Genomic DNA, 13,421 nt, shown 5'->3' on the forward strand with positions numbered 1-13,421 from the left:
GAACGACTAGGTATTATACCTGGTATTATTACCAGTAATACAAATTATTTTCTTCAACTGATTTTTCTTATCGATTAGGTTCTTGTTATAGAATAAAGACTATCAAAAACATTGAATACCTACGGGATACCTACTGATACTCTGTGCGAGGTCCCCTTACAACCGTGCTTCCCTGTTCACTCCCAACCAAGTTAGATAAAAAAGATATTGAAGATTGCAGCCTTGAGTTGGAGTATGGCAAGGAGTAGGAGCTCCACTACGACATGTACAGAAACGGATTACCTAAACTGGTAAGCATGTAAAATTAAACCTTAATGAAAAATTGAACTTCTTTATTTTTAGTTCAAGAAAAGGCATGACAATCCACAACCCACCTGGGTTGACAAACGGTTCACCCACAGGTCAAGAAAAACCTGTGGCAAAACATTAGTATGTATCGTTTCGTTTTTATTTATTATTAACATCTTTAAGAAAGATTTTAATTTATTTTGTGTTATGGGGATACGTTTTTTTTCTTTTTATTGCTAGATATTTCTTGGAGTTAAATAAATTATTATGTTCCTACACATTATTTTATTTATAGGTTTTAATGCTTTAAAGTAATAATAAATTTTCGTTGTCAACAAAATAATCTAAAAAAACTACGAAGATTTCTTATTATAAACTTGAAAGATTAAGATTCCGTTCAAATATACAAATTTTAAATTTTTGGCGCCAGTATATAGGTATGAATGAAACCTACTATATCGATAATGCGCTCATAGTTCGAATAGACTAACACAGTCTTCAAAAATTAACGTTGATCGGTCTCTCTCACTTTAGTTATTAGTGTTCTCTCTGGTTCAAACGTCGCCGTATTTTCTACAAAGTTTTGTGAAAAAATGAGCGATAATGACGAGTCTTTGGATATTTAACAAGCTGCTGAATCTGCGCTATCCACGTTAGTGCCCGAAAAGTCGAAAAACTTATACGAAACCACCTACAACAACTTTGAAACCTAGGTCAAAGAAAAACATGTTGAGAATTTCACAGAAAAGATATTGCTAGCCTATTTCCTGAAGTTATCCACTACCTTAAAGCCGTCAACTCTGTGGAGTAAATATTCGATGCTCCGCACCATGATTTACCTGAACAGAAACGTAGACATTAGCAAATTCACAAACCTTATTGCATTTTTAAAAAGAAAAGCTTCCGGATATCAGGCAAAGAAATCAAAATTATTTACAAAACTAGAAATAGAACTCTTTATGAAAGAAGCCGATGACAAAGGATTCATGTTAACTAAAGTTGTCTTAATCGTTGGAGTATTTGGAGTATGTAGGAGGGAAGAAATCACGTTTTTGACCATAGATGCCATTAAAGATTGTCAGTCATTTATTAGTGTGAAGATTCCGTATACAAAAACTCATTTTCCAAGAGTGTTTACGTTTACTGAGGGACCAATAGATGCTATGAAAAATATGCTATGATGCTTCTTCGTCAATGTATTTCGTCAGTACGCAAAACTTCGACCACTCAATGTGACACATCAGCGATTTTTCTTGGCGTATCGAAAAAATCAATGCTGTACCCTGCTAGTTGGAATCAATATAATTGGGGGTATGCCAAAAATTCATTTTTCTTAGAGACGAAAAATTGGATGCCTCTTGTATTCACTTTAATAATTTAAATAATTGTACCTTTAATATTTATAATAAATAAATATTTTCATTGTTATCAACGTTTCATTTTTTATTTTAGGCACTAGTGGCTAAACAAGTGTCACTTTTAGGTATTAGTGCCTAAAAGAATGTCATTTCGAATCTCAAATAAATATCAAAAACTGTCAATTTCGAAACGCTTTCACAAAAAAAATCTTTTAATATTTTAATGATTTTCTTTTTCAGTAATGCTTACCAGAATGCTCATATTTATGTCTGGCCAAGGAACTTTGTTTCGAAAACGCTTTGTCGCATTGATCGCACTGAAACTGACCTTCAGCTTCAACTTCTTGGCTCAATCCGGGACTGCTTAAATTCTTCAGCATAAACGGCGACACCTTTGCTCGTTTACTCTGCATCATTTCGTCGTCTTGCGTCGCTTCGTGCAACGAGTTATTCGAATTGGGACTCAGACTAGATATTCTGCTATTGATAAATTGCGTTAAGCTCAAAGGCAAATCATGAGCTCCGAAATGCATCAAATGATCCATAGGAACGAGACTAGATAACGTCGCTAACTTATGAGCGGGCTGGTTAAAGATCTGTGCTAATCGACTGCTGTTGAATTCTAAGGGAGACGGAGACTGGCTCGGATCGGAGGAATTTGATCCTTGAAAACTATTGTGATAAGGCAGATAGGGGGTGGGGCTTCTAGACGATTTGTGACTTAAATTCACCACTTCGTCGTGGGACTCGGAATGGTTTACAGAATGCGGCCTTTTCGGAGAAGAACACGGCGTAGTCTCGTTTGAGTTCGAATCTCTTTTAATCGATAGATCCAACGGTTGCTCTGATGCGTCTTCGTGGGGTAAAGCAGGATACCCCGCGTGAGTTGAAGGCACAGAATATCGTGACCCTGACGCGACTGGACTGTAAGGAACTTGAATGAGTCGGCCTTCTCTTCGATCACGCGCTCTAGTATTTTGGAACCATACTTGAACGACCCGAACGGGAAATCCAATGCTGCTCGCGATTTTTTCAAGATCTTCCCGTTTCGGTCTGGGATTACTTTTATAATGATCTTTAAGCACCTTCAATTGTTCTTCGGATATCAAGGATCGAACTCTTACTTTTCTACCGTCCTCATTTACATGATCCGTTGTAGTATAGTTCTCCGAATCCATTTCATCATTCGTGTGGTAACTTGATCGTTCGAAATCTTGATCTTCCGCTCCACTCATATTTTCGTTGGAACAGTTCTCCGACTTTGGTGTTAACGCTGCTTCGAGTTTTGCAGCCAGACCTTCACTTTGAGGATCCTTGCAATCATGGTCTTCCAGTTGTTCTATTGAATTCAATGACTTATTACAGTGATGGCAATATTTAGAGCCGGCATTTTTAGGTGAATTTGCCGGACTAATATGAGTAGTTTCACTAGCACCATCACAAAATGTCTGGCTATTAGCAGGTATAGTTTCGCTGTTATCGACATTACTTATAGCTTTAGACACAGCTTCTTGCATACTCAGGTTGCTAATTTTTGTTTCTTCAAATTCTGGTTTATTAGAATATCTTTCGTCGACTCTATTTGGTTCACATCGACTTTGATTATCTTCTTCCTCATCCATTACTAAGTCTCCACAATCCGATGCGTTTGATTTAGACGTTTCATCAAAGTTTTGCGGTCTATGACTAGCTTCAGAAGATGTCATGATGGGTTTCTCGCTCAGATGTTTATTGGGCTCTTCAGAAGTTCTTATTTCAGATGTTTCCATTAGCGCGTTGCGCATTGGATTCGCAGCATTCTGCTGATGGAGTTGTTCAAGGATGTGACTTAACGTAGGAACATACGGATTGATGGGGTGACCAGAATTCAACATGTTATGCGTTGTTAGGTAATATGGCGGCACAGACGCACCCCCGGCCAACTGGGATTGGAACAAAGCGGCTGCTGCTTCTGAATATTTAGGTAGAATTGGCATAAACGGAGAGTTGTGGTTTGGACTAGAGGTAATATTATTATTTATAGAATTAACCGAGGATCTTTTGGGTCCCTTGAGATTTTGCTGCGAGTTCTTGTCTAACATAGAATTGTTTAGAAGCGTACGATTTCTGCCTTGTTTCAGATTCATAACTAAACATTTTTTCGATGTCATATGGCTGGAGTAGGATCCGGAATGTGAAAATCGTTTTCCACAGTTGCCGCACTCAAACGGTTTTTCCCCGCTGTGTATTCGTATGTGTTCCTGAAAAGTAAAACAATGTAAATCTAAATGGAACATTATAACATCTCAATATTCTTACCTTAAGATGGTGTTTAAATTTGAAGGCCTTATCACATTCCGTGCACTTGAATTTTCTCAATACGGCACTCTCATCGTGACTGATCATGTGTCTTTGAAGTCTGTAGACATTTGCAAAGGTCTTGTTGCATATTTTGCATGACTGTAACAATGAGAAAAAACATTAATAAACCAATATCGTGTATAGTAAGATAAAATAGTTATTTTTTTATACAAGACGATAAAATGGCATTTTATCGCCGACAGAAAAGATTAATTCACGAGCGATGAAATCGCGAGTGAATTAATTTCGGGAGACGATAATGCAATTTTATCGTAGTGTATAAAACAATACTTTTTTCCATAGCGAGTTACGTTTTAAAAAATATTCAGAAATTATTATTTCAAGGAATTTATTACGAGTTGAAAAAATATTGCGCTGGGTTGGCGTTGGTTTCTATGTAATTTGACAAATAAATAAAGCTGTCTCTTTAGTTGTCAGGTTTGAGCATAGATAAAGAAAATAATCCTCTATTAAGATAGATATGAAACTTAATAGTAAAATTTTGGGTTAAAGCGCCCCTCTGTGTTCTTAGTAGAGACTACGTTTAACCCAGCGCCTTCGCCTTTTCTGCTGTAAATATTTTTTATGTTTATATTTGATTTCAAAGGATTTAGTTTTAAAGTTACACTGATATATTAGTATATCAGAGTAACTTTCATAAAATATAAGAATAATATATTTTACAGTTTATTAAATATAAATTTTGACTACAAGGTAGAAAGTAAATCACAATATTTGATAAAACTTATAAGTAAACCATTTTTACAGTTAATAAATAATAAAACTATTTCTAACTATGATATTTAAAATTTAGATAGATAGAATATTAAAAAACATACCGGGGGTATTTGCAGACGCAGGCCCAAATTCAATAAAAACCAAAATTTTTCCTGCGAAAATCGGGCTTTTTTCACAGAAAAGGTATTTTTTGATTTATCAACAATCATTGTCAAGTTGAAGACAGGGTGTTTTCTAATTAGTCTAAAAAATTGTGGTGTGATTCCTCATGTGTTCTTAAAACAATTTTTATATAACCATTAGGTCTAAAATACTTCCTTTCTGATCTACAGGGTGTTAAAAATTTAAAAAAATCGATATTTTGCTTAAAATAAATGGTACACTACTGCTTTTTTAAAGAAAATATATTTTTTTCTTGACTGGCCATCCTTTTTCAACAAAATTAATCTTTTGAGTTTTTCTTGTTCATCAAACGGTTGCCGAGAAAAAAAATATACTTATTAAGAGCCCGCATTAAGCCGTTTTCTAACGATTTTTTATTTTTTAGATTAATTAGGAAACACTCTGTATCATATCACAGGCAACCAAATAAACTAGTAATCTCTACAAATTATTTTTCCTACCACTAGCGACATACCGTGTTTTTAGTGAGATCAAAATTTCACCATATAAGTTTCCAGGCAATGGTTTTGGGTCAATATTTTTTAATTCTCTTTCGTGTCGATTACTGATTGAATTGGAGCCAGAAATGGCTCAAAACGAAATAAGTAAATTACCAACAGATATTCAGGCTGAGGCGACAAACGCCATATCCAAACTACTTCCAATTAAATCCCGAATAACTTATGAAAAGGAATACAAAAATTTTCAAAAATGGATGCAATTAACAATAATTCACTTTATTTCTTCTCGCACGTTTTGTGCGAGAAGAAATAAAGTTTTTAACCTATCCTCGCTGTTAAAGTATAATACTATTTTATCTATTATTTTTGATATATATAAGGCAATTTTAACAGTTGCAATGGAAAAAATATAGTGACATTGATAAAATTACTCTTAAAGAAAAATACTGAGAACATGAACTTACAAGCTAAAACTAGGAAGTTTTTGGATTGTAAATCGTATAATTATTTTCATAACTGTATTTGATAGGCATTATACGTTGACTGTATGTATAACACTATGCCAAATCAAAACAGTTCTTGTTATGATTTAACCGCGATGGCGCCTCTCGTATACAAGATGTTTAGATGGATTTAGCAACCGTATTAGTCACTTCGCGCCTGTTTAAAGTAACAACGTTTTTTATAATCCACTTTGGTCGTTTGACATTTGTTTACGTTTCAGCATTTAATAGGTCGCGCTAGTAATATAATACGTGGTTACTTAGTATGTATCTACAAAAAATATTAGATCATGCTCAGGGTGGGTGATAAAATAACTCGATAGTATATAATGTTCTAGATATTTTATTCTTTACTTAGAGCAACTATACCCATATAGCACGTCCATCAAATGAAATTACGTTTCTACAAGGGAGACACATGAGAAACAACATATGTTAAAGTGAACCTAAGTGTTCATCTAGTTCTAACATATACATATGAGATACACGTAGGTTTATATTGATAGAATTGTGTGATACAGTGTTTACTAGTTGTATACCGTATGCACTCAAGATTCTAAAGAGTTTTTTGTAACGTAACAAATAATTATTAAAATGATGAAATCTGACGGTATATGAGACATACAATGTATAAGTCATATGTATGTGTGATACTTATCGTATCATAGTTGTCCCTATAGTACACATAACTGTATGTATATGTATAGGTATCTACTGTTTTTATTTACCCCAATTATAACTATGTAAATTCTTGCTGGAATAAAAATGAAGATACGTTTCTGGATAACTTATCATTCGATCTGTATTTTGGTTTAACACCTTGCCAGTCTAAACCTTTTACAATAATTGCTCTGTCTAAAAGGACCGCGTTGCCAAGTTTTTGCTGCCGGAGAAAATTTTCCTAATTTTAATTAGCAAAAAAGGCCGGGAAATGCCCTGTTCGCGTCACCGTATACGCGCGAGCCGTCCACCTGTTTTAAATGGATTAGTTGCACGTCGGCTTTTTGCCGCGAGACGCTTTTGCCGTCCAAGAACTTACGTTTAGATAAGCGTGGATTAAGACGGGGATGCGACAAAAAAGCGATCCCGTACGTGGATTATTAAATTATCTAAAAACGAGCCGTTCCGCGTAAGGTGGTAGCGATCTCCTTCTGGTAAATTACGTTAAGGTGCGTATTCATTATCCGAACGAACGAACGAACGAACGAACGAACGAATGAAAGTGCGGTATATTTAGACGGGGACCGAACGCATGCGGCCGTTCGTTCGGTCGTGCGCTCGACCAGCCGCTTCGAGTCGGTACATCAAAGGCGTTCGCCTGCGTGCGCTTTCAGATTTAAGGTGCGTATTCATTATCCGAACGAACGAACGAACGAACGAACGAACGAATGAAAGTGCGGTATATTTAGACGGGGACCGAACGCATGCGGCCGTTCGTTCGTTCGTGCGCTCGACCATCCGCTTCGAGTCGGTACATCAAAGGCGTTTAGACGTCATGGTACAAAGAATACACGGTATGATCGATAGCGGCTCCAATTTCGTTCAGTTCGCGCATACCACCTGTGACGTCACTAGGAAAATGAGGAATAAATAAAAAATAAAGAAAGTTGACAGGAGATCTGCATTTTTGAGGTTATGGTTAAGAATTTTTTATTTTTAAGACTTTTTAGTTCGTTTAATTTAATAATTACTAAAACCAGCAGTTCCAAAAATATATTTAAGAATAATAATTATATATTAACATGGATTTGGACGATAATAGGTAAAAATACTAAATTTATTTCTATATTCGGTATAAAATTGTTTTTAGGTTTTTAGTTTGCGATGTTTATGGTAAATAATTTTCATTTTCATTGCCTCTGAATTCACATGAGGACAGAGTTGAGGATATCTATGGAAAAGTAACCACAAGAGGAATTGTTACATCATTTAAAAAATATTGGGAAGTTTATTGTTTCCCATCGAAAAGTAGAAAATGCCAATGCAGATGAACGTATTGTAATTGTGATAGAAGTAATTCTAAGGGTGAAGTTTATTATAATTAGTGGAAGTAATACCAAGGGTGAAGTTTATTATAATTAGTGACCTCTGCTTCTTTTTATATGTAGAAGTTTCTGGTTTTGAGAATAAATCGGTTGAACGACACCCAAAATTTAAAGGAAGTATTTGCATACCCAGAATATGCCCATCAAGGATTATATAGCTCAAATTTCCTTTAATGGTAGGCAATTATTCAATGCAAATTAACTTTTTAAGTGACTAAAATATTAAATAGTTTACAATATGGTATATCACTAAAAATATATTACTTTTAGGTACAATTAGGGCCCGATACATTTCAAAAAGTAGAATATTATTTTATATTAAATGAGGTATTGTACTAACAATCAATTTATATTAATAACGGAGATTAAAAAATACAGAATAAATAGTTCTTTTTTATACTACAAAAATAAACTATAGAATACAACAGTATTTAAAAAAAAAATAAAAGTGATGTTCCGGCCGAGATTCGAACTCCGGTCTCTCGCTTCCTAGCCCGACTCCTTATGCACTGCTCCATAGTAACTTGCTTAGCGATAATTCAATGACGGTATATAAACAAAAAAAACAGGTTTATAACAATATCTTGACGATTTGAACTGGCGCGCGAATGAAGAAATGCGTGCGGTCTTCTCGTGCGGTTCTATCGTGCGGTCCCCGTCCATACCACTAGCGAACATTCGTTCGTTCGTTCGTTCGTTCGTGCGGATAATGAATACGCACCTTTAGAATTAATGCTATGATATTTCAAGATAAATAAGGTGTTGGTTGCAAAAAACTGACGATTATAGCTTTTTTCGTTTTCCTGTTATTACCGATTCTGAACCGTCCTAGAACTGTGATGCGTATGCGCAGAAGGAAATATGAAGACATTATTTCATTTGCGCATGCGCTGCAGAGTTCTAGGACGGTTCAGAATCGGTAATAACAGGAAAACGAAAAGAGCTATTGTAAATGATATAATAATAATATATCGATTTATTAGGTCCGCGTTTGACCAAATTTTGGTGATGGCATATCAAAACGTCATGTCAGCTTGAAAATCTAACATAAAGATGTAGAGCAAGAAAGTATAGCAATGGGAATGTAAAATTAAATTGTCATAACTTTTCAAAAAGTAAGAAAAATATAAAGACCTTTGAATAAGATGACTAAGAAAGGAGCATAATGCTATCCATGTATTCATGCATGGTGGGCGGAAAAGGCACCATAAAAGCTCTCTAGGGTGGGGATCCTTGACAGTTCTGTTTGACGATTCATTTGACACATTTGAATTTGATTTGAAATTTTGTGGATTTGTCAGTCTTTATGGAGCTTATTTTATGTTATTTATTATTTATTCTACTACTGATAGTTGTATAAAGGTAGTAAATCTAGATGGAAATTGCGGCAGAACTTAAATTAACAGTGACACTATCGCGATTTATCGAGAAAGACTCTAAAACAGTTGGTTGTGTAGCGTGCGGTAGATCTCGGCAAAAATTGGGTGAAATAATGGAACAACATTTCGCTAGTAAGTGACAATATAATATACATACGTGTAGTAAACCGATCATTTATGAAATTCACTTAAATTAACTAAATTATATATTTTTCTTGCATTTTAGCTTTTATTTATCAGTTGTCAAAGATTAGATGTCAAAGAATTTAGATACGTTAATTTGACTTACCTGCTTCAGTAGCGTATCGGATGTTTGTGTTAATAAATACTTATTATAACTTATCTATTTTTATTAGAATTATATATTTTTATAACAATTTTAATAACTACCAACATTTAACTCACAACGTAAAATAAAACAACAAATTATTGAGTCTACCCCACGTCTACCCTACATCATAGTTTTACATTTTTTAAATAAAATTAGAACGACACTGATAAACCGGAATTTAAGTCGGCCATATTTGAGGCCCATCGCGGTGTACCTGAGATTTTTGATATGCTCCTTCCTTAGTCTTCTTATTCAAAAATAAAGACCAAAATAGAGAAAGTAATTTTTTCTAGAAACGTCAAAAAATGACAAGCTTCGCGAATTGATAGCAATGTGTGATTTTGTGACACTTTTTTTCATTTTCCTACGTTACCATGACACGGTGCGCGAAGTAATGCGCGAAACGCCTATTTCGCACACTGCATGTAAATTATATGGGATTTTGGAATTTTGATTTTTGGAAAATGAAGAACTAAATCATTACTATTAATTTCGAAATATTCAAGAATAAACAAATATCAAACTTAACACTAATGCATATTCTAGTTATTATTTACAATATTAACATTAATAGTACAACCAGTACACGAACCAATACTTAATCCAAAACTAGATAGTTCTGATTTTCCTTGAGATATGGGGGTACCAAACCAAATTTGATCCCGGTATTTGACATTCTAAAATTTTATTTGATATTTGAATTTTATTGTTGATAGAATCCTCGACGTATCCCTCGGCCACTGTCGAAGATTTCCATCCTCCGTGGCGTTTCAAACTAAATATATCACCTCCTGCATTAGCAAGGAGTATGGCTGAAGTCCCCCGGAAACAATGCCCAGTGTAGGCCTCGTAATCTGGCAGCTTCAAGTGTTTTGCTATCATGCTCAGGGGCGGATACAGAAATTAATTTTAGGGGGGGTCCAAATAAAAAAGTAATGTAGAATATAATTATTAGGTCGCCATCTTTAACCCAAAAGGCTAATATTTAACCCAGTTTATAGATCTGAGGGGGGGTCCGGGCCCCATCGGCCCCCCCTCTGTATCCGCCACTGATCATGCTAGGCATCTTACCAATAGAATTTATGCCGACCACTTGGTTAACACATCTTTTATTTTGATATTTTAAAAACAATCTGCGACTCGTAGCATTTCTTGGACGAAGAGTTGCGGATTTTCGGTAAATCTCAATATAATACAGATTTAACACTGTAAACACTCGGTCTATGTTTGTTTTTGTATCGAATACTTTAACAATCAAAATTGAATCTTTATCTTCTATGTTATCGACCGTCATTTTAGTAAGTTCCTCACGGCGGCAAGCACCAGAAATAGTAAGTATTAAAACGACCTAAAAGGAAATCGATGACGATGTTAATAAAAAAAAACATACATTCCAAGCTCACGCTTTTTTTTCGAAGCAATAATATAATAATAATTTTTAGGGATATTCCGATTTTAATGTTTGTAGAAAAAATGCTACGCCTCGTTAAAAAATTCAAGTATCGATGACCAAAGCACCAAAGTAGCACTTCGCGCACTATATAGATACAAAAATAACTATTTTTATCTTTATATGTCATTGTAACCACAATTAAAATCGTCATAATGGGACAGGGAGATATACTGTTTGATACGATCCATTACAACAGCATCAAAGCGCGAGTTTTGTCTTTTTCACACGGTCTTGGTCGCACATGTACCGTACTATTTTTTTCTCTATTTTTTTCGTTGTTCTGCTAGTCAGACGTGTCATCGTGTCAGATAGATATCTTTCCAACGATAGCTTAAAAGCGCTTGGAACTGATGAGTGTGCCGATGCCACTAGGTACGAAAATAGACGAACGTTGAGAAATTATGACGATTTCGTCAAGTTCTTTCGCTTTTTTTGTTGAAGTTTGTTCCGGTATTGGAAAAAAATCGAAAGATCGAAAAGTTGATCCGTATTTCACCTGTTATAACAAATAAGTGTAGTAAAATATCACTTTACAGTTAAAATGTTCGTTTATGTACCTAATATATAATTTCCCTGTGAAAATTACCTACAGCAAACAAAAATATTCTTTTCGCCCAAATTTAATTAGACATGTTACCTATAAAACTTGTAGTAACGTCAATATTTAGATTGATCTAAATATTGATGTCTGGGAGTTTGTGAAAATTGGTGTCTGGGAGTTTTGTGACACGAGAAACTCGATTTTGATGTCAAAATGACTCCTATTCGTAGGGGGCGCCACCTACATGTGTTTTAACTGTTTTGAAGATTAATAACTTTTCGTCCGTACCTGTATAAAACTACTGACTGAAAAAATATAAATTTCCATGACTTTTTACGTAAAAAATGTCTCTTGCTAAAAACCGCTATGAGCAACAGTTCTCGAGATATTTAGAATATAACAATACATGTCATTATTGACAAAAAATAAGCACACTTTGAGTATTATATTATTACAGTTGAGGGTTGGAACCTTTGGTGTTACACAGCAAAATAAAAACACTAAATCACCATAATACACAAAAACACTTTTACTTTTACACTGGACGCGCGTTTCGCTAACCATGTTAGCATCATCAGCAGATGATTATAAACTAAAGTACAATCTACAAGTTGAGCGTTTATATACTCGCTCAGTGGGCACCGAGTGGGCGTGGCAAAATCTAGCCAACCGAGTCAGAGCCCACTGAGCGTAACAGTTAGATTTCCGCCACTAGAGTAGTAGGAACAAAGAACCTGAAGGAATTGGACTGTTGACTCTGTTCATACTATCTTTACATTTATTAATTCTGATGCTTTCATATGCATTTAATTGCAGATATGGTAGACCGGATAAATCTTGCGTTGCCGAACATATTGTTGATAAAGAACATTGTATAGATCTTAATAATTTAAAATTAATTAAACAAGTCTCAAATTACAGGCAATTAGATGCATATGACAGCATCAGAATTAATAAATGTAAAGATAGTATGAACAGAGTCAACGGTCCAATTCCTTCAAGTTCTTTGTTCCTACTACTCTAGTGGCGGAAATCTAACTGTTACGGTTTGGTCAGTGGGCTCTGACTCGGTTGGCTAGATTATGCCACGCCCACTCGGTGCCCACTGATTTAGTGTTTTTATTTTGCTGAGTATTATAGTTATTTGATTGAGATAATACATTTTTATTTTTTTAAATTAATCATAAATTTTTCTGCAAAAAAATTATTAAACAGTTTCTGTGGAACTTTTGGCACAAAAAGATTTCAAATTTATGATTTCAGTCGAATAACTATTTAGTCAACATGTTTAATTTATGACAGGTATTGATAATTTAGATTCTAAATATCTCGAGAACCATTACTCGTAGCGATTTTTACTCAGTTGTTTTATACAGGTATGGACGAAACGTTATTACTTTTCAAACCAGTTAAAAATTTTGTAGGCGGCGCCCTCTACAAGTAGGAGTCATATTGACATGAAAATCAAATTTCTCATGTCAAAAAACTTCTAGACACCAATTTTCGTTCAAATATTGACGTTACTTCATAAATTATTTGGAAAAAATCTAAATAAAAATTAAACTTCTACACTCTGTATCTCCGAAACTAAGAATTTTAGGGTATACATTTATACGAACTTTTTTACTTATTTTTATCTACAGAATATGCTGCCGAAGTTTCCGGAATACAATTCGGACCACCCTGTATATTAATAATACATGTTTTTAACGTTTTCTCTAAGTAATTTTATTGTTTTCGCGAACAATCAGGCTTATAATTTATTAAAACTAACAGGTCTTTTACGGTTAATTCATTTATTTAACTTTATCCATGACACAAA

General features: G+C 34.6%; 1 protein-coding gene across 5 annotated transcripts in view; it reads right to left on the reverse strand.

Moving 5' to 3' along the window:
* The window catches only part of LOC115885533 (zinc finger E-box-binding homeobox protein zag-1), a 680,770-nt gene that overhangs the window by 2,766 nt on the left and 664,583 nt on the right, over positions 1 to 13,421 (reverse strand). For all 5 annotated transcript variants that reach the window (XM_030904489.1, XM_030904491.1, XM_030904487.1 and 2 more), the window contains 2 exons: positions 3,945 to 4,085; positions 1,897 to 3,886 (listed from right to left, as the gene is read on the reverse strand). In XM_030904489.1, coding sequence (XP_030760349.1) covers positions 1,897 to 3,886; positions 3,945 to 4,085 — 2,131 coding nt within the window. The remainder of the gene's footprint in view (positions 1 to 1,896; positions 3,887 to 3,944; positions 4,086 to 13,421) is intronic.

This window comes from Sitophilus oryzae, unplaced genomic scaffold (genome assembly GCF_002938485.1).
Source record: "Sitophilus oryzae breed Bouriz unplaced genomic scaffold, Soryzae_2.0 scaffold_396_pilon_pilon, whole genome shotgun sequence".
NCBI lineage: Eukaryota > Metazoa > Arthropoda > Insecta > Coleoptera > Curculionidae > Sitophilus > Sitophilus oryzae.